Source organism: Cyprinus carpio, chromosome B18, assembly GCF_018340385.1.
Source record: "Cyprinus carpio isolate SPL01 chromosome B18, ASM1834038v1, whole genome shotgun sequence".
Classification (NCBI taxonomy): domain Eukaryota; kingdom Metazoa; phylum Chordata; class Actinopteri; order Cypriniformes; family Cyprinidae; genus Cyprinus; species Cyprinus carpio.
In genome coordinates this window covers 23,051,472-23,073,549 of record NC_056614.1, presented here as the reverse complement: position 1 = coordinate 23,073,549, position 22,078 = coordinate 23,051,472, and the positions used below count along the sequence as shown (strand labels likewise).

The following is a 22,078-nucleotide window of genomic DNA, read 5'->3' as shown; positions in this document are numbered from 1 at the left end:
CCTTATTAATTTATTAGAATAATTTGTAAAGTAAATATGAATTTCTTCAAGGTAATAAACCTGTACAATGTATGGCAAGTTAGATACAATATGTGGTGGTACGAATAAAAAATCATACAATATCTCTGTTATTTTAGTATCATTTATATTCTATTCATTATTTATTATTATATTTGTATTATTATTTATCAATTTATATTATTTATTAATATTTTGAATTTTATATATATATATATATATTTTTTTGTTTAAATTCTGTATTTTTCTTGTCATTTTAATTACTTTTTATATTTATATAAATATTATGAATAATATATATTTTATATAAATTTTAATTTTTATATTAATGTATAACCTTGATTTAATTTAATTTCAGTTTTAGTCATTTTAGTAAGTTTTAAAAATTTAATGTGAGGCTACTCCAACTTATTTCAGTTAAAGTTTATTTTTTTTTAATCTAATATTTCTATTTGGCTTTATTTCAACTTTTAAAAAATAGATTTAAATGTAGTTTAATTAAGTTTAGTCTTGTTAACTAATTGTGGTTAAGGGACTTTTTTGATGCCAAGGATGCATTTATCCTTGTGGGAACCAACTGAATTAAATGTGTTCTTTAGCTTTTTAATTTGAATCTAGTCATGTACTCACTGACCTCTGTGGGAAAGAAGAAAATACTTTTCTATCTAAGAAGCAGATCTATATAACAGTTTTTGTGTTCTGTTCTATGTATTTCTATGTCAAGAATGTGACCAAGACAACATTCTGTAACGTACTGCTTTCTCACACTTTAAAAAGTAAGATTGTTGTGTTTGATATTGCTGACAGGCAATTTGTCAAACTCAAAGAAAACATGCTAGGAATTATTTCTTGGATCTTCTTCCAGGAAAGCATAAATATAGGTCAAAGTTTACCCCTACAGAAATGAATGATAATTTTGAAAAATAATGTTTAAAATTATTATCACGTCACATTAGAATGAAGAAGTTATTGCTTAATTTAATTTATTCTTTATTATGCCATTTCACAATGTATTTTCAGTAGTATTATTATTAGTAGTAGTAGTAATACCAGTATAGTTCCTTTATGCCACTTTAGTTGTATTACATTTAGAACAATCATTAGAATAAAGCACTTTAATATTAAAGGGGTCATACGATGTTGCTAAAAAGAACATTATTTTGTGTCTTTGGTAATGAAATGGGTTTATGCAGTTTAAGTTAAAAAAAACACATTATTTTCCACATAATGTACATTATTGTTTCTCCTCTAGGCCCCGGGTTTCTGAAACGTGTCCATTTTTACAAAGCTCATCGTTTTGAAAAGCAAGGTGTGCTCTGATTGGCCAGCTATCCAGTGCTTTGTGATTGGCCGAATGCCTCAAGCGTGTGTCCCAGAGCGCCGAAGCAAAAACATAAAAACCCATTATAAACAAGACATTTGTTGCATCCAGTGGGGACATACTTATGGATTATAATGACAATATACTGTCTTTTTACGCGTTGTGTTGCATTGAGCCACATCAACATAAAACCATGTCTGCATTTGTGATCTGAGAAACGACAAACAACAAGAGCTACTCTACACTGCTCGAAACTCGCATTGGCAAATCCTTTAAACATGTAAACAGCTGGCATTGTAGTCTAATCTCCCAGGATCAGGAAACATTCCTCCATAAAATGCACTGCACACATCTGAATATGTGGGCTGAACTGTTCTGGAACAGTGTTGTAAATACTTTTTGGAAGATCAAAGAAAGTAGTTTCGCTTTCACAATGAAACACACAGCCTGTTCACAACATGCAGCTGCAGCAACAGCGAGAATAAAAGTTATCCATTTTTTCTTTGTGTGAACATTTGGGCGGTGTTATGCAAATCTTCCCACACAGTGATGTAGACATGTGGGGGCGTGTTTAAAAGAGCCATTTTTAGTTGGCAAGGTTGACTCTTAACTTTCATAAAGAATATCTCTTTGGATTTGAGACTTTAGTCTTTGCAACTTTACAGATATTCTTTACGCACCAAGAGAAAGGAAAAATTGAAATCGCATCATATGACCCCTTTAAAAAGCGAAATTGAAATGAAACAGGCACCTTCAAAGGCAGCTCGGCGCTAATCTCAATGCCCCGTTTGGGTCCTAGCGTTGCTTAGAGACGCGTTGTTGTCGTGCATGTTCAATGAATTTTCTGGACCCAAACCGAGAATTTTCATCACAAAATAGCGATGTTTTCTCGCCTATAATCCAGCCGTGAATTCAAACAAACTGTCGACGAGCCTTAAATATATCTGCCTGGGATTGTAAAACAATCTTGCGCCGTAGTGATTAGCGGGGTTAGTTAGATATCTTGTGTTCCAGACACGCTAATCTGCTAATTAGCCAGCTAGTCAAAGCGAGATTCGGACGCGCTCGATGTATCTTTGGGAATATAAACTATACTTTTTACGGTTTATTGCTGGTAAAGTTGAACTAAATGAGTCGTTCGTGTGAAGGAGTAAAGCAGCAACGGCTGTCATCATCATCATCTAATCCCGCGGCGTTAAGAGGCTCTGTTTAAACTCCTGCTGCTCTCTCTCGCGATGGAAGCAGGAGCCGTTTCTGATCTGGACCTGGACAAATATGACGCTGATAAGCAGGTCAAGATCATCTGCCTCGGAGACAGCGCTGTGGGCAAATCCAAGTAACGTTATGTTTAATGTTTTACTGCTCTCCTGCACTGAAAAGGCGTTTGCGTGTTTGTTTGTTTTTTTCCTAAAGGCTTTGCTTTCTTTTCAGGCTTATGGAGAGATTCCTTATGGATGGATAGTATCCTTTGACTTGGCTGTTTGATGTCAGTATTCTATCTCTGTCTGTATGGGTGTCAGATTCTTAATGAAATGCGTCAGTCGTCCTCAGCAGCTCTCCACATACGCTCTGACTCTCTACAAATACAGCAGCACCATCAATGGGCAGACTGTCCTGGTTGGTGAGTTTGGCGTGGAAGCTGTTCTTTTAGTGCGTGATGATGTAACAATTGGCCGTATTGGCTTTGATGCCAACTGAAGCTGTTCATCTGCATACAGACTTCTGGGATACTGCAGGACAGGAACGTTTTCGAAGCATGCACCCGTCTTACTACCATAAAGCTCATGCCTGTATCATGGTAAGAGACGGTCGGTCACAAACCATTTTAGTCTTATTTTAGTATGTTACTACTATGATATTCTCACCCTCATGCCATTCAAGATGTAGATGAGTTTGTTTCTTCATCAGAACAGATTTAGAGAAATGTAGCTTTCCATCACTTGCTCACTAATGGATGCTCTGCAGTGAATGGGTGCCGTCAGAATGAGAGTCCAAACAGCTGATAAAAACATCACAATAATCCACACAACTCCAGTCCATCTGTTAATGTCTTGTGAAGGGAAGAGCTGTGTGTTTGTAAGAAACAAATCCATCAAGTTGTTGCTTCTGGACAAAATGAGTCCATAATCCATAATAATATTTCCTGCAGAGAATCCATCGGTGAGCAAGTGATGTAATGTTTAATGTACAGTATAGAGTTTGCTCAAGTCTGTAGCGTAAAGTTTCTCCAAACCTGTTCTGATGAAGAAACAAACGTTCGTCTTGGATGATCTGAGGGTGAATACATTTTCAATTTTGGGTGAACTATTCCTTTAATATTTTGAATAAGATTATATTTTATCGGTTTTATTTTAACTTGAGGTTAAATGTGAGTCATTCTGTTTTCTGTCATCATTTATTTTTTACAATATTTGTATTTAAATTTAATTCAGTTTTAGTAGGTTTAATACATCTACCTTGTTTTTATTCAATTTATTTTTTCCGTCTGATATTTACATATTCAGTCAACAAAAGCGATATTTTAATAGATCTATTAGATTTTAATAGATGTAGTTAACTATAGCTATACTGAAACCATTTGAATCAGAGAAATAAATATTTATTCATGTGCTGCTGTAGTGGCAGATTCATGACTGTCATACACACAACATTTTTTTGTGTGTGAAAGGTTTAAGGCTTTTCATAAACAGTACATCTCAAAAAGCTGAAATGAATAAGATTGCTTTTTCCAGGTGTTTGATGTCCAGAGGAAAATCACGTATAAGAACCTCCCAATTTGGTACAAAGAACTGCGAGAGTACCGGCCAGAGATTCCCTGTCTAGTGGTCGCTAACAAGATCGATGGTAAAGGTGGCTTGTGAGATTCCAGATAAGAGCGGTATTAGTCAGTGCTGTGCTCTGCATGTCTCTTATCTTTTGTTCTTTCATGTGTTCTGCTCTTCAAAGCTGACACGAAGGTCACCCAGAAGAATTTCAGCTTTGCTAAGAAACAAGGTCTGCCCTTCTACTTTGTATCTGCTGCTGATGGGACCAATGTGGTCAAGGTGAGGGTGGAAACCAGTGTCCCTGATTCAGTAACCCTAAATTGTATTTTTCACATAAAATGTGTTTTCATCCAACACTCCGTAAATTCCTCTGGTAAGGTGTCTTTGACTATGTGAACTAATTGTGGTCCAGTTTTGCTATTAATTCCATACTCAAGTCAATAATTTCCCTTTACATTGTTATATATGTCATTGCATGTGGGCAATTTTAAAGTGACAGGACTGGACATTAAGAACACACGTTAAGTTTTTTTTGGTAAAGTTTGGTTTTTAATTTCCAGGAATGGATTAAAAAATATTTAGATGTGTGTCTTAGGTTTCAGAGAACTGTGTTCTTTAAAGAAAGTTCTAATGTTCTGTAAATGTTCCACAGATGTTTAAAGATGCCGTTCAGATGGCTCTGTCCTACAAGAGGAACTCCAACGACTTTATGGATGAAGTCATGAGGGAGCTAGAGGTGTGTGAGCATCTCGTGTTTGTTTAAAGGTGAATGCTTACTCTTAATGATGATTTTATTTATGCTTTCTTACAGAACTTTGATTTAGACACTAAAGAAGAATCATCTGATAAAGACGAGGAGACGCAAGAGGGAAAACCGGACTCGGCATGATCACGTCACATTCTCTCATTCTCTTTCTCCGCTGCTCCTGCACTTGAACTGATGAGTTCCTCAGATCATGGCTGTCCTCCCACCAACTCTACCTCACACCACTCAAAGTGTGTGTCTGTTCACGAAAAAAATTATGATTCTGTGAATGTACAGCTGATTGACCTGATGACGGAATCACAATGCACTCTGAACGCAGATTTGATACAAATTGTGCAGCATGCAGATTTAGTAAAAAAAAAAAAAAAAAAGCAAAAAAATTTGGCACTCTAAAGAGACTCTGTCTGGAATGTGAAGATTTGTGCTAAATGTAACATGAAATATTTTTTTTTTTAAGTGTAATATTTTACAACAGTTGCACATTTCAAATAACAATTTGTGATGCTCACGAGTTGATGATAAACATCTTGATCTTTGTGCAAAGGGTAGCTGATTATCCTGTATTTTAATACATCCATGTTCCCTTAAAGTTTTACATTAATATAAATGTATATGTCCACCTTATTTGCCAACTAAACAGATTTTTATATTAAAGCGATTTGTTGCAAGCATATCTGAGCGCAGGATGAGACTTTCCTCAGGAATGGATGAGAAGACAGCCATGACACAAACTCAGTGTAGCAGATGAATGTGAAAACCAGAAGCTGATCACTGACAATTACAAACAGCCCGGTTACAGTTCAGGCTGTGAAATGATAAACTTGATAATGTGCAGCGTCCACATGCAGCTGTCTGATGATCTGTTCAGTGAAACTGTGGAAGTTAAGGACTATATCTCGTGAAATGTCAAGAACATGCCTGTCATGTTACAACAAAATCAAAACACAATCCTTCTCATTTTATTTTTAAATTACTGATTGTAAATTATTTCAGTTTTAAAGTATTTGTTTATCATAGTTGTCTTTTTTAATGAATGTAATTTACGCTGATTTTAAATAATCCAAATTATGTTTGTCATGCATAATTGTCATAAAAATGCAAAAATGGTCCTAAAAAGATCATGCTAAAAATAGACACATTTAGGCAGTTTTCTTGTGCAAAAATGATAATTGGAGTTAAACATGACCCAGATATTTCTTCACAAATTTCCCCTTTAGAGACAAGAAATAATTATTACTGTAAAGAGCATTTATTCATATTGCACAAACTGTGGAGGTTGTTTTTTTTGTTTTGTTTTAGATTATTGCTTTTGGTTTGTGTTTTGTGATGTTCTGCACAAGTGCTTTATATGTGACCCTGGACCACAAAACCAGTCTTAAGTCACTGGGGTATATTTGTAGCAATAGCCAGAAAATATTTTTTTCTTTTATGCCAAAAATCATTGGGATATTAAGTAAAGATCATGTTCCATTAAAATATTTTGTAAATTTCCTACTGTAAAAATTTAAAAAAATTAAATTTTTGATTAGTAATTTGCATTGCTAAGAACTTTGTTTGGACAACTTTGAAGGCAATTTTCTCAATTTTTAGATGTTTTTGCACCCTCAGATTCCAGATTTTCAAATAGTTGTACCTCGGCCAAATATCGTCCGATCCTAACAAACCATACATCAATGGGAAGCTTTCAGATGATGTATAAATCTCAGTTTGTAAATATTGACTGGTTTTGTGGTCCAGGGTCACATATATGGAACATGCATCCATGTTGGTGAATTCAAATAGAAGCAGCTTTGTACTCCAGATGAATGTGTATCTGAACTGGATACAACTTTTACATCAGAAGCCTCTGGTGTTATTATGTTATGTACATTCATTTGTTCTGTGAGCAGAATGTAGTTCATATTAAAGAAATATAAACAAGTGAGATCTTACATGTGGCATCATTCAGAAATTAATTATCAGCACTTTCCACGAACGGGGTAAGTTGACAAATGCATCTAGCTTCTAATAGAAAATGATCAATGCAGAGGAAAGTTCAGAAGTTGCTAGTTTTAAAATCAAAAGTCAACCAATCCAACACTCCTCTCAAACTTACTGTGAAATGACCTTGTAAGAGATACACAAAACTGAATTTACATGATTGCAAAATCAAATATTCTTTATGTGAAATTCATTAAAAATCAGCATTAGAGCCAAAACTAGAGAAACTGAGTGAAATCTGCAACCCTGTCACCCATTCTGGTAATTTTGTTTTAATACTATACATTAAATGTTCATCAAACCTATAAAACTAAATATTATATGAAGTTTTATTTGAGGCAAACAATTCCTGAAGGTTAAGCACTCTTTACTCAGTTACAAGATTAAGACCTTTTCAGACTTTGAAAACCTTGTTTTGTTCCCCTTTGTGGAAAGTGCTTCTCTCTCTAAGTAGTACCTGAGTGAAATAAACCTCCATCACAACCTCAGTTGAGCAATCAACCCACCAGAAAACAATGCTCATTAAAGCAGTAAATACTGCATTTCTTGCCATTTTTATTGTGCTTTTGTTGGTCAGAAAACACGATGGACAACCCTATAGAACATACTGTAGTCATGTAAATGATGTGTTTTATTTCATGTTTAGTCCTGCCATTGGTCGAATAAAATTACAAAGAAATCAATTGCAATTTTCATTCTGGTTAAATATGCAGAACCCCTGATGTCTGCGCTACATTGGGAGAGAGTAAAGGGCAAAGGTCAGGGAGAGCGTCCACCGAATGTGCAAGTCAGTCACTAATTGACTTACTGGAATTCAAGCCAAACAGAACAGACATGAATGTTCCCATGAAAGTCAATGAATCGGGCCATGTATGGAAATCACTGAAAAACATTCAAATGTATATAAACTCCTATATTTGGGGAAACAAAAGTGAGCAAAAGAAAATAGGAAATGTGTCAAGATTTCCAGGAGGTGGCACCATAGTGCTGGTTCAAACAGCGTTTAGTTACTTCAAACTTCAAACGTCAAACTAAAAAAAAAAAAAAAAGATAATTACTTTTTGGCACATTTGTTCATTTTTCTTAATGTCGTTTCATCTCCTGCTAGAACAACTATAATGTAATGTACATGAAAAAATCAATATTATGAAAGATGAAAGTGATGTGTACAGAACGAAAATCACCGCTCAAGTGCCATCAGAAGATGAGAGGAGGAAAACGGTGGTACATATGGCTCAGAAATGCAGTTCCAAGTCTCCAGAGTGGTACGACATTCACGAAAACATACGCACACTTGCTTTTATTCTTCAGGATGAGCTGAAAAAAGGGACATGATTTTTTAGCGGGATGGGAAATGAAATAGGTCATCTCTAAATCAAAACTCGAGCCTTTCTGTAAGATTTTATGTAAAAAACAAAGAGGGGTGAAGGAATCTGTGTGTATTTTTCCAGGGCTCATCTGCATTGGAGGACATATATAGTAAGTGATTCACAGTTATCTTGGGGCCCGACTCCAAACGGCCCCTCAACACCTTCATTCAAGCCCTTGTACAGTCAAACAGACTGACGGTTTAACGCAGATCGGCTGCTTTAGGAGGGGAGGTCAGGATCTCTTAATGAGCTAAATAGTAACTAGTCTTCATCTAGGATGGGAGAATAAAATTGAATCAAAGCAATCACCATATTTACAGAACAGAAATGAGGCTATGAGGAGATAAAAATACAGTCCGTTCAATTTTGTACTGTTTTAAGGTCACATGTCACATTTGATTTTTAAAACCCTTATTTTATGCTGGAAATTTGTGTATTTTAAATGCCAATCATATATATATATATATATATATATATATATATATATATATATATATATATATATATATATATATATATAAATGTCACTATCAATACCATATCAGTAGATTTTTAATTTATTAATATTGATCAATGTTAACATTCATTAAAACTATTTAATTCATTTGAAAGAAGTCTTTTATGCTCACTAAAGCTGCATTTTTGGGATCAAAACATGCCGTAAAAACATTTTATTACGATTTAAAAAAAACATTTAGCTATTTTAAAATATTTTAAAATATAATTTATTCCTGTGTTGCAAAGCTGAATTTTCAGCATCATTACTCCAGTCAGTGTCGCATGATTTATCTTAATATGCTGATTTGCCGCCCAAGACACATTTCTTATTGTGATCAATGTTGAAAACAGTTTTTCCACTTAATATTTCCTGTGGAAACTGTGATACTGGATTCTTTGATGAATAGAACATTTTAAAATAACAGCATTTATTTGAAATACAAATCTTTTATAACATTATGTCTTTACTGTCACTTAATGCATTTTGCTGAATAAAGATTAATACCCATCCCCCCAAAAATAAAAAAGTAAATGAATATTTACCAGTAATAAATGAATATACGTAAAATTAAAAATCACAAATTGATTTAGAATGTCACTCCCATATTTAACAGTGTGTCCAAAACAGCATAAAGAAGAGGAGTGACATCTGTATTTACCTGCAGTGTGAACAGGCTGTATTTCAGTCCCTGCAGCTTCTCTTTTTGTTCATATCAATATAAATATGGCATCTACTCCGACTTTTTCCCACACAGTGTTATTGGCGTGCTCATCTGATTATGCACTGAGAAGGTCTCGTCATCCTTGGCTGTTTGTGTGGGGCCTGATTTCAGATGCAAGAGAAGAGATGACCAATGGTGAAACATTAACTCTTTCTGCTGTCACAGTCTAAGACACACACACACACACATTAGGTATTAAAAACAGGACTGATGGTGCACAGAAGAGAAATGAGCGTCTGTGTGTCTGTGTTTGCATGTCCCAGGTTTCGTTTAAATATGCATCTGTTGAGCCCTAATGGAGGGTTGAATGGGACAGGTGGGAATGAATGGCTTGAAATGCTAGCACCTTGTTTTGTGCAAATCACCCCCGAACTCCATACAAAGAGTAAAATCTTCACCTTTTTTGACAGGTGGTTAACTATGCATATATGCCAAACATTCATATATAGATCTATATATTTTTTGATTTTTAAAAATTTATATGAAAACTATCGTATATACATTGCTTGTGATTGATATAAAAAGCAAATATTTAAGTCATTTGTCCATATATACAGCTGCAGGATCTCTGGGCTTCTTTTTCATTGATTGTTTTTTTTTCATGAAATCTTTTGTCCTCAGCTTCTTCTTTTAACTAGTCATCATTCTAAAATTCATTCTAAATGAATTCATGAAAATTCTTCTAAGCATCCTATTTCACAAGCTACAAAATCCACCTATGAGGAGAAAGAAACAAAATAAATAAATAAACAAATAAAAAAGGCCAAAGCAAACAAGCCAAATGCTTCAGTGCTTACAGCAGGTTATCATATAAACCATACAGTGGAAACTTTTACAATTATAGATTCTGTCTTCGAACACCAGTCGTTACCATCCAGATGAGCTGCGATGTTCCAGATGTTTCTCGTCCCACAGTGGTTCTGTCATGCACACCGCACACTTGTTTGCACGCACACTTATTGCAGAGTTTCTTATTCGGAATTTCTTATTACCAGATTAAGAAGACTTATTTAGATCAAATTTGGATAAGAAACAGGTGTGGTTGTGTGCATGAAAGTGTGTAACTGTACTGGGAACGCGTTTTTGTTTCATACAAAGAACTACAAACGAATAACAGACAAAAGCGGTGTGTGTGAGGGGCTCAAACATGAACACACCATTACAGCCCAATTAAAGATGGAAGACCAGGTTCTGTAAAACTATAGGAAAAAGAAAAGCAAAAAAGGGGGTGGTACAATGCAAATCAGCCAACCATCATTCCAAATGGTGATGTAACGTTTCATGCTACAGTCCATCATAAAAGGATAACCATCAAAAATCATTTTCAAGAGTGTTTTTTGTCTTTATATATATAATATCATATATAAGTTTTATATTTATGACAAAAATGTTATATTCATATATCTATATACTTTTTTTCTGTCAAATATATATGTATATAATTGGTAAAAATGGGTAAATTATTGGTGGAATAAATCATCTAGGGAGAGAGACAGGTGCAGTTTTGCACGGTCCATCCTGTTGTTTGCTGTCTCCCTCCATTTTCAAAGCTATTTAAATACATTGAGATATTCTATCTAATGTCATATTTCCTTTGGAAACCCAAAGGTAAGAGTCTGATTATGAAAAAGCCACTAGTGTTGGTTAAACATTCTCCGAGTGTAGTACGTCCCTCAGCCAGAAGGGGGCAGGCGGTAGACAGAGAGGATCCGGCCACGCCCACTCTGCTCATCCACTCCTAAAAAAATACTCTGAAAGGCAACTGAACTTCCTTTTCTCAACAGCATCCCTCCTTTCTCTGAATGAATGACAGCAGTAAGAAGCGAATAGTAAAATAGAAAAAAAATGGATTTGGGACTAAGGGATTAGTGGGTGTTTATCATGCTAATGAAACTGAAGTATCAATTACAAGATTTTTTGAATAGGCTTTGATTAGACACACTGCAAAAATCTGAGTTTTGTAGTCTGGATAGAAAAATACATTATTTTTGACAAGTGGTTTGAAATCAGATTAAAATGCAGTGTGAACTGTCAAATTGGATTTCAAGTAGTTTTTCCTAATTCAGGATGAGATTTACTTTGCAAATACACTAATTTTCTCTCACTTTTTCACCATATAGCAAACTATACAGTGAATAGTAAATGAATCATTGAGCGGTTTTAAGTATTTGCATAAATGCATTAAATACTTTAATGCATCATGAGTTTGGCACCATGGAAAGATGCCATGACACAATTGTGGGTAAACCAGATATCAGCAGATCTGATTTTGCAAAATAAATCAGATTTTTGTGCAGTGTGAACAAAGCCAATTCGATCACTAAATTCACAGCCCCTTCCAAATACACAGCACCCATGTGATTGGCTGCTGTCAGTAGCGGAGGAGGGGCTTAGGGTAGTGTTAAAAAAAAAAAAAAAAAAAAAAAACAGTATGGAGTCAACACCCACTACACCAATGATTGATTTTGGAAATAGTGAGATTATTTAAAACTGAAGTGTGTAATTTCTGCGGCAATAGCAAAAATGATTGTTTAAATTGACTGCCATTGGTTGGACAAACACCGTCAATGTTGGTGCGTCAGATTGGTTGGGATGCTCAAATAAACAGAGCAATGTTTTCAGGGGAATATTAAATTGCATTCCTGGAAAAAGAGGTCCAAAAAGGTTGTCACTGGTGCAGTACCCTTCCGTTGTACCTTATTTATAGGGTTGCAAAGGGTGGAAAATTTCTGTAAACTTTCCAAAAATTTCTGCCTCTTTGCATCCCTACATATTTCTACCCCTAAAGGGATCATAATAGTACCTTTAAGCAGGGGTGTCCAATCCTGCTCCTGGATGGCCACTTGTCAAGAGAGTTTAGCTCTAGTTCCAGTTAAACACATCAGTTAAACAGCAAATCACGGTTTACAAAATCAGTAGGCAAGTGTATTGAAACTCTGAAAAAAGTGGCCCCTTCAGGAGCAAAATTAGACATCTCTACCATTTTAGCACCAAAAATGTACCCAGTAGTACCTAAATGGTACATATTAATACCATTTAGTACCACCCAGGGATTGCTTTTTACAAAAGCTTGGGACAGGATAATTATTTTAACATCGAAATGACACACTTCGGATTTAAAGCTCAAGAATTGCAAGAAAAATGACAAGACAAGCAAATTAAATAAGAAAATAAAAGAAAACTGTGTTGAGACTAGCTACGGGTAGAGGGAGGCGCGTGGTCAACTCTCCAGCAGCTGTTTAAGGGCGCGCTCAATGTTCATGCGGTGACCGACGCGTGTCACGCCCAGCTCAGCGAAGTCCTCCTTGTTCAGAGCAGGCAGATGGGAGCCCTCGATCTCATGCTCTTGGAATCGCTCCCGGTGTTCAGACAGGTTAATGCTGGCCAGCCAGTCGCCAACATCGTACTTGTTCCACAGGTGGAGGGGCTTCTGGTGGAACGGCCGCAGGGTGAGCAGGGGGGAGGGCATGCCCGAGGAGGGGGCAGGCGAGGGAGAGCGACTCCTAGCGCTGGAGCTCCTCATGACGAAACGCACTTCTTTAGGTTCGTGAGGGAGACTGAGGCTAGATGACTTAAGGATGGTGGGGGGTGTGATGGGAGAAGTGGCCAGACCGAAGCCCCGGATGGGTCCCAGAGGATCCGAGCGGTCCGGGGAACCAGGACTGGGTGTCCGCCGGGTCATTGGGTAGCGGCTGCCTGGTCTGATGGTGTAGGTGGTGCCGTAGCCTCTCTGAGAGATAGTATGGAGCTCCCCCAAACTGCTGAAGAGTCTGGAAGTAGGGAACAGAAGAAAAGAGAAAAGGAAGGGGCAGATAGGATGAAAGTCAACTTTTTTTTGTGATTCAGTGGCAGGGAAAGCATCAGCTATGTTAGGACTCTACATTTTTTGAGTTAGATGTGGTTAGTGACGTTTAATTAATGCGTTTAGCCGTTATAATAGAAGTGCAAAGGTGTTACAGACCTGCGGAGCAAAGATAGAGAGAATACATCATGAGATCAAGGAGGAGCTTGGATTTTAGTTTTTAGAGTTTATAGTTCAGTCATACAACTAGAATTTAAAGTGTTTTCTCCTAAAGGCCCATTCACACCAAGCACGATAACGATAAAGATATAGTTCTAAAAATCATTCTTAATATTAAAGAATAGCAGAGTCCACACCACAGCTAAAATGATAAAGGCACAGAGAAACTAATCACTTTCAAAAGATTTTTTTTCAGCTGAAAAACATTGACAGCCAATCAGAATCAATCCTCCTATAACGAGCTCAAGAATTTAAAGCAGCAGACGAGTGTGCGCTTACAGACAAAATTGTTCGCTGGTGTGGACGCTAATATCATTATCTTTATAGTTATCGTTCTTGGTGTGAACGGGGCTTTAGTCAATATGAGATCAAAATTCAACCTATTTACACTGTAAAAACACTTTCTTAATGAGTTTTAATGCCTTTTTTCATTTTTCAGAGAAAATATCTAAAAATCCCTACATTTACTTGTGAAGCAAACAGCTAATAATATTAAGACTTGTTTTCATGCATTGTATCTTGAATATACATTTATTCTGTCTTACTGGCAGGTTTATTTATTTTTTAGTATCAATAAGTTAAAAACAAGTAAAAAATACTGGTAACAATTTACAAGAATTGTTTCATTTGTTAACATTAGTCTACATTTGATAGCATCTAAACTTCAAAATCATTTTTTAAATGTTATGTATTTATGCTCAACATTTACTATTTACTAATACATTATTGAAATTTAAAAGTTGTTAATATTTTTTACTGGAGCTAAGCTCACTTGAACTAACAATGAACAGTTGTATTTTAATTAACTGTATTTTTAATTAATTAAATTCTGTAACAAATACATTGCTCATTTTTAGTTAATCTTATGGTGTATGGCTTCACATGTAAATTTTTCTTGTTTCAAGGATTTCTACATATTTTCAGATGACAACCGGACAAAGTGTTTCATTTAATTTAAATAATTTAAGATTATGGTCAGCAACTGACCAAATGCATATCCATATTAAATGTAATTTATATATATTTTTTGCCACTAAGTTTAAGACCTTAAAAAACAGTTTATAATTAAAACAATTATTTATTTATTTTTAGTTCTGCATGCTACAACTATAACTAGGCAAAAGAAACTCGCTCTCCACTTAAAACCTGCCTCTGTGTGCAATGAAGTAAAGTTCAGATATAATTACTCAGTTAACAATCAATGGTAATGACTGGGGTGTTACGTGAGTTTGAATGCAATCTGAATGAAATGTAAAACATGGCCAGATTTACACAGATTGTATGAGCACTACAGCAGAACACTGAAAGCACAACCAAACATGCAACACATGAGAAACATCAGAAGACAGATGTGGAGGCACATTTAATATCTCAACCTTCAAATTACTTATTGTATTATTTTGTTAAATATATATATATATATATATATATATATATATATATATATATATATATATATATATATATATATATATATATATATATATATATTACAATATAGGATTCATAATTTGAGATTTTTACATAACTAGCCAAATCAGCCATATTTTTTTTTTTACCCTGGGTGAAGAGGACAGAACTTATTTAACAATACAGGTGCAAGCTCTGATCATTATCTATCTGTAGAAGCGTCTATGAAAAAATCTAAATGAAAACTAATGCCCTATACTTGAATTGATCAAATCCTTTTGCCTCTGTAATTTGAGGATTGAGAATTAAGCAGCCAATGAAAAACATGGAAATGCTAGGGATTAGAGGGGCCTGGCCAAATTAGCATAAAGTGGGTCAGTAAATGAGGAAGGGTGGATGATGATCAGGGCTTGACTCAGGGGTGTGGAAACAGAAAAAAGAGAGATGAGATGATTCATGCGCACTTACACAGGTGCCCGGCTCTTCTGGGCTTAGCCTCAGATTCAGCTCTAGACAGAGCAGCGTAGCATGCAAAGAGAGAGTGAGAGAAAGAGGGAGAGAGGGAGATGGAGAAAAAGAGAGAGAAACAGAGGGAGAGAGAGTGAGGGGCAATGAGAGAGAGAGAGAGAGCGGTCGGTTAGCATCAGTCCATGACAGAACAAAAACAAACACCACACACTTCACATCCTCAACAATGTCAATTGAATGCAAAGCAAATGCGTAGCGACACAGACCAGAGCGCAGCTAGCCCCAGACCTCAGCTTTCAATGGTGGAACGTGGACATATAGACGCTATCAATAAAGAGTGACTTTTGATGATGTGAAATTAAACACAGCATTTCTTTCAATACGTCCTCTGTCTGGGGTAAGGTGCCGTTCTGGTCAAATGAAACAAAAATTAAGCAAAATGAACTATGCATGAAAAATAAACAATGCATAAAACTACATGAGCAACAATTTTTCCAAGAAGAAGCCGGCGCGATCACTGTGTTAGCATGATTAATGGATGAAAGTGTCACAAAACACTTAGCGAGTACAGTAAGCTTGGACAGAAAACAGACTGAGAGGAATAAGATATTATTATCATGATGACACTGTGATGATTATGTTGGTTTTATGTTGGATCATCCAGTGAGAAATGACAACTTTCAGCTGGTGTAATTAATTTAAATTCAGACCAGTTTTAAAATAACTTTATTGAGGGTTGGACAAACATGGGTTTATAATTCACAATTACTGTGATAAACATGGGTCAAACAACACATTCATATCCTATGATGCTGCAAGAAAAAAAACATCATTCGTACATGGACCCACATACATACAGTGCCATAGAGAAGCAGGCTGGAGGGAAAAGCTCACTGAGTTAGATGTGACAGAGCTTGGAGGGTGATAGGTCGAAGCTTGAGATGGTGCATGGCCTCAGGCCATCTGTTACCTTGTGAACACCCAAATGGCAAGATAGAGATTAAAAAAGTGCTTTTCAAATTAAATTTATGTCATAATGTAGTCACCCTACTGCATGTCATCAAAAAAGTTTTTGAGTCACATCATGTTCACTGAAAAAGGTGTCATAACCGAAACAGATGAGAATATTGAGTACTGAGAATACTTGACAATACTGTCAAGGGACAGACATTTTGGTTGATTTGCCAGGGTGGACAAGGGAACACAGAACCTGCAGAAGTGATTAATAAAACCCAGAACAATGTCAGCAAAAGTGATCGAATATGGGATTAGTGGATGTTAAAGAATAGAAAATAAAAGGAATGACATTTGATTTACCCTAGTGGCTAAGCTAAGGTTTACTGTCTTCCATGTCCTTGTCACATCTGTTGGGATATAAAGGACTTCAGCTGTATTTAAGGATATAAGCAAAATAGTACATAGCTGGTGTTTAAAAAAAATCAAGACAGAAAAAAACATAGGCTTTTATTGATTTTATATTAAAATTTTTTTTTATTGCAATCATTTATTTTAACTCAAACTGTCCCTGTAGCTCTGGTTATGTGCATTTGTGTATCTACAGAAAAGTCTGTATCACGCTAACTATTGTCTACGGGTTATATGGTAGAGCTGTGAGATCAGCCTCAAGCCATTCTACATTACTTACCAGTGGTCATCCAATGCTGAGATAGTTCGGGGGCTCCATACGTCTCAATGAAGAAAGCATGTTAAACATTAACACTTAATGCTTCTAAACGAGTAAGAAATTATAAGGTTCTGGATTAGCTTTCTTTTAAATAAAAGTTAAAGGTGACTGCTTGTGAAACTCTGGACAGACATGTTATGTTCTAAAGGATGTTTAATATTTATGTTCATTTTATTTCATATTACTAAATGCAAACTGTGAGCTTCGATTGAACATTGTTATTCAGATATGGGAAAAGAATTGCACAGTTCTCTCTCTGTTATTTAACCTATAGGAAACTTACATTTGCAGCATAAACAACCAACTTCTGTACTCTCTTTGCAATGTTGCTTTAGAAAAGGTGTTAAATTTGTTTTCATAGAAGTTCAGATTCAGTTGCAAAGCTGATTTGCACTCTGTCTTCTCCAGGACTCATGCCTTACCTTGCACCAATCACGGGTGATTTCCTTCCGGGGTCAAGTGAAGCTCCAAGCGGCTCTTCCCCGAGTGAGCGTGTGTCCTTGTTCAGCTGCTGCAGGCGAGAGCTGAGCTCGCTGATCACAGTGGGCTTGCCTTCCTCTGCCCCCGAAAGAGGACGGGGTTCCACGGGGTCCCCCCACAACTTGGAGCGTCTCTGGAAGAGGTAGCGGGGTCTTGCCGGGCCTGAGGCTCCCGCAGCAGCAGCCAGCGCAGCCGCATGCTGCTGTGAGAGCAGTTCGCTATCGGATGACTGCTTGAGCAGGGGGTCCCTGAACGTCACCGGGCCCTTGCTGAGCTGGGACTTGAGCTTTGGCTTTGGAGGCACTGGCGGCTTATCAAGAATGAACGTCTGGCCATCTGCGTGGGTGGTGTAGGTGTCCGTGGGCTCGCCGCTTTCTGAGGACAGTGTGGACATACTGGAGACAGTGGAGATGGTGCTCGTGGTCTCCAGGTGGTGATCACTGGAGCTACGAGTGTCTACCTCTTCCACCCCGGAGTCAGCAGCAGACTCTGGGCCCAGGTGGGACTCAGATGGCTTCCCTGAGGCTGCTTGCGGGCCACTGCTAGCGGGGACCTGTGCTGCTGCGGTGACCACTGCTGGAGGGGCAGGGGGTGGAGGTGGGGGTGGAGCTGGGGGCAGGGTAGAAGGGGTTGTCTGCGCCAACGTAGGAGCAGGAGGTACTGCAGTTGCAGGTGTCTTTCCAAGAAGGCCATTGGCAAATTCATCCGGTGGAGGAACCACACCGATTTTGCGGAGCTCCTCACGTGTCTCCTCGTCACTGGAAGAGAGCATGGCAGGTGGCAATGTGACCGTATAGGGATCCATATCCTCCTCAGAACTACCCTGTGCCAGGGTTTTATCTGAGGATGGGCTGGGAGGTGGCTGGGAAGTTGGTGCTGTGGCTGGAGGCGGGGTGGATCTCAAAGAAGCATCTGGACCAGGGGACTTGGCTCGTTTTATTTCGGCTAACATGGGTTTCGGGCTCTCTGACAATGCCCTCTTGGGAGAGGGAGAGGGGACAATGTGTTCTGGGCTGGGCCCCACGGCCTCCCCATTACTTGTTGCATGAACCATGATAAGCCCAGCAGTTTTCTGCTGAGATGTGTCCATGATGCTGATGATCATACTCTTCTTGTCCTCAATTTTCCTTTCCTCCTTTGATTCTGTCCTTGTTTCTAACTCTTTCCTGGTGGATATGGGACTTCCCCACTGGATTTTGCTGGTGGGGGCAGAGGTCTCGTAAATTCTTTTCGTTGCAGGGGAAAAGGGAGGTGAGGCAAACTCCCTCTCAGCCTGTGACCGCTCAGCCTCTTTGGTCTTGGTCTCCATATACAGCACCCCTCCAGCAGCTTCATGTTTAGTTCTGGGTTCAGGGCTGCTTGAAGGGGAATGACTCTGGGAGGTTAATGCCCGTTCCCTTGCGGCCAGCGCAAGTGCCAGTGGAGAGTTGGGGTCCAGGGGCTTGCCCGTCAGTGGGTGAATGAAAGTGGTGCCCCCAGGAGAGGGTCGCAATGCCAGGGCGGGAGGAGGCAACTGACCAAGTTCACGTGTTAGCATTCGTTCATCAACAGAACGGGATGGTGTGAGTGAATGGGCCTCTAGGGGTTGTGCCGAACTGCCCTCCATAGTGCCCACTGATAGGAAGACTGTGGATTTCCGCCTCTCCTCCAGTCGACGTTCCCGGTCTTTCACAGCATCAGCAATGGCGGCAGCGAAAGGTCCCTTTCCTTGCAACAGTCCCTCAGCCTGAGCTTGACTCCTTTCCTGCAACAGCTGCTGCTGCTGCTGATAGAAATCAGCCCTGCTGGTATGGTGGGAAGCTAGGCGCCCAGAGGGAGAGTGCTCTCTCGCATGGATGGATGCCAGTGCTAGCGAGGCTCTCTCCTGAGCATCTTCCACCTGGAGTTGCTTTACAAGCGGGCTCTTCCTCCGCTGTGGCTTGCTCAGAGGCGGCGTGAACAGGCCCACGCTAAACTGGCCCACATTGGCGTAGGGGTTATCAATGACCCGACCTTTCCGCTTGATCCTTTCGGGCGGAGTTGAAACAGGACCTGGCCTGGGGATGTCAGTAGGCTCCACGGGAAGGTGGGAGGAGTCCTGCAGTATGATCATGGAGCGGGCTTTCTTCTGCCGATCCAAGTGGGAGGCATGGCGAGGCGGCTCAAACAGCTCAGCAGACATTGTCTGTGGCAAAGCGTGCAGTCTTGGTTCAGAGCCTGGTTTAAAACTGGAACGGCTGGGGTCGTGAATGCGGCCAGGGGGAGGAGGTGGGCAGAACGAAGGAGGGGGTCCAGTATCTAGATAGTAAAGCGATGGGGGAGGTGGGGGAGCCATTTGAGGAGGTGGAGGGATACTATGGCTGTCTCTCAGGCTGTCTGTCATGGAGGAGCTCCGTGGAAACCTGTGCTCTGCTGCCAGGGCAGACAGTCGATCCTCTTCAGTTGCTCCTGCACAGACAGACAGATAAATCTATTAAAATTTATTTTGGGTTTGGCTGAGCTTTGATGACAAACAAGTATGCAATAGTTTACAGATTTGATCTTTGGTCTTTCCTTTCACTGCTTCCATTATTCTTGGCATTCCAAATGTTACTGTGTGTCAAAGTTCTGCATTTAAATGCATTCAGATTTGAAGATCAAAGGACAGATAGATAAAAGAAACTAGAACAAAGCCAAGCACTTTACTGCTATTTCAAACTGAGGGGCTTAATTGAGGAGTGTATGTAAAAGATTCCTGAAGAATTACCAAAAGACTTTGTTCTAGCCATGCTTTTCGGCAGCTGCATGTGGGCTTTTTCCAGCGCTGGGTGTAGAGCACCATGGAGAGCAAGTCCTTGTCGCTCAAAAAGAGACTGCACGAAAAAAACATTAATGTTTAAAATGGTCAAACAAGAATATTTTGGCATATTTTCAACAAAGTGTTTCTATTGGCTACTTTTATTGTAAGAAGCTTCATCCCTGCTGAAAATACCAGCATACATCTGTCTTTTGGAAAACTATGCTGGTACATTAGACCATCATCAAACCTGCATCAAGCCAGTTTTTCAGTTTGATAAATGTAAAACAAAGAAACGTTTTTGACTTTTGAAGTCAACTGTGTACATATGGTATATTTGGTCAATGCAGCTAAAATGGGACACTTTCTGATCATCTGAGTGTGTGAGGACACACTGTATCTTACACTGATTTCTGCTGGTGTAATTCTGCGACTAGTAGGACGTTGCTTCACTGTTGCTGCTCTGTAGTCTGCTTCCACCTTTGGCCTCAGTACTGTCTCCTGAGAGGCCAAAATCTCATCTAGCCTTTCTGTTGATAAACACACACATAAAACCAAGTTCATTATAAACACTAACACACGTAGTTCTCAACAGGTTGTAACATGGATCTCATTTGATAACATGCTTTGAAATAAAAAAGGCTAAATAAATATGAAATGGCAATGTTAATGACACATAATTAACGGAATGCATCACTGCTTCTTATTTATGGGAAAAAGTATAGTATGGCAAGCTCAGTTCCAACCCATAGACCTGCCTGGCTGTGTACTGTCTACTTGAGTAGTGCCTTACACAGGATACATTCGTATGTTCTTCTGAAGTTTATCAAGGTATTGCATGTTGACAAAGAAAAACAATTAAAAACATCACAGATGGAGGCAAGAATGCATCCTGTGTGAACAGTCCCTAAGGCAGCATCCTAACCGAAATAGAACCTCATAAGTGACTCATTTGGAACACTCCACGTGCCACACAAATAGAATTCCTAGTGTAAAAGGATTTCCAGTTTGGCATCAGCACATCTTGCTATGTTAAGAGTGTGAAGTTCAAATAAGCTTAAAAAAAAAAAAAACAGAATTACTGGATAAAATATTCATCAATCAATTGCATTTTGACACTTTTTTTTTTACACTTGAATAATAGAATCAATTTATGTTTAAATTAGTATAGAAATATTTGATTTTTTACCCAAAACATTCCGGGACATCCAAAACACGGTATTTTTTAAGAGAGCATAATTTTACTGCCTTTATGATTAGAGTGCCTAAAAATACTGGTTAGGTAGGCAGCTCACTAGGCTTTGGAATGGAGCTAAATAAATAATATTACAGCTTGAGCAAGGTGACGATGGTTGCATACACATATTCTAAAAACCTCAACTTACCTCCTCTTCTCCTCCTTGCAGAGGCTGAGCATGAAATAAATGTACAGAACACTTCTCCATTAAAGTCTCACAGCAGCAAATGTCTGTCGATATGTGTTTCAGTGTGTGAACGTGAGTGATTATGTATAATGAACTCAGTAAACTCAGAGCACAGATTGTGCGAGAGAGGAAAAGACAGCTGATGTTTTGAACAGCCTAAATGGCTGCAGGAGGGAGATGACACAGTTAATAAATAAACAAGAATGAGCAACACAGAGAGAGACAGATAGAGAGAAAATGTTGCATCCAAATGTGTGTGCATGTGTAAGGGGAATAGGATGTGTAAAACTATCTATTTTCCCAACTGACTATTTCATAATCTGAATGACTGACTAGTTGGAAGAACTCCGATGCCCAAAATTGTCCATCTTCATATGCACATAGGCTTAAAAAAGT

The 22,078-nt window shown here is 38.3% G+C and overlaps 2 protein-coding genes across 16 annotated transcripts in view; one reads left to right on the top strand and one right to left on the bottom strand.

Moving 5' to 3' along the window:
• The first annotated feature begins 2,132 nt into the window (after positions 1-2,132).
• LOC109055064 (rab-like protein 2A) lies at positions 2,133-6,247 on the top strand. Its single transcript, XM_019072289.2, has 8 exons — positions 2,133-2,675; positions 2,771-2,800; positions 2,881-2,960; positions 3,058-3,137; positions 4,072-4,183; positions 4,286-4,383; positions 4,757-4,840; positions 4,916-6,247. Exons 1-8 carry the CDS (start codon positions 2,575-2,577, stop codon positions 4,991-4,993), a joined length of 663 nt encoding a protein of 220 aa, XP_018927834.1. The 5' UTR covers positions 2,133-2,574; the 3' UTR covers positions 4,994-6,247.
• A 3,125-nt stretch (positions 6,248-9,372) lies between these two features.
• Positions 9,373-22,078, bottom strand: part of LOC109055058 (SH3 and multiple ankyrin repeat domains protein 3-like) — a 171,963-nt gene continuing 159,257 nt past the window's right edge. For 6 of the 15 annotated variants that reach the window (XM_042744419.1, XM_042744421.1, XM_042744422.1 and 3 more), the window contains 5 exons: positions 21,644-21,667; positions 20,664-20,788; positions 20,229-20,334; positions 17,446-19,930; positions 9,373-13,210 (listed from right to left, as the gene is read on the bottom strand). In XM_042744419.1, coding sequence (XP_042600353.1) covers positions 12,661-13,210; positions 17,446-19,930; positions 20,229-20,334; positions 20,664-20,788; positions 21,644-21,667 — 3,290 coding nt within the window. In that variant the 3' untranslated portion in view covers positions 9,373-12,660. Of the gene's footprint in view, positions 13,211-15,339; positions 15,381-16,656; positions 17,028-17,445; positions 19,931-20,228; positions 20,335-20,663; positions 20,789-21,643; positions 21,668-22,078 lie in introns of all 15 variants that reach the window. The other 9 variants (XM_042744420.1, XM_042744423.1, XR_006157142.1 and 6 more) reach the window with 8 other exon arrangements.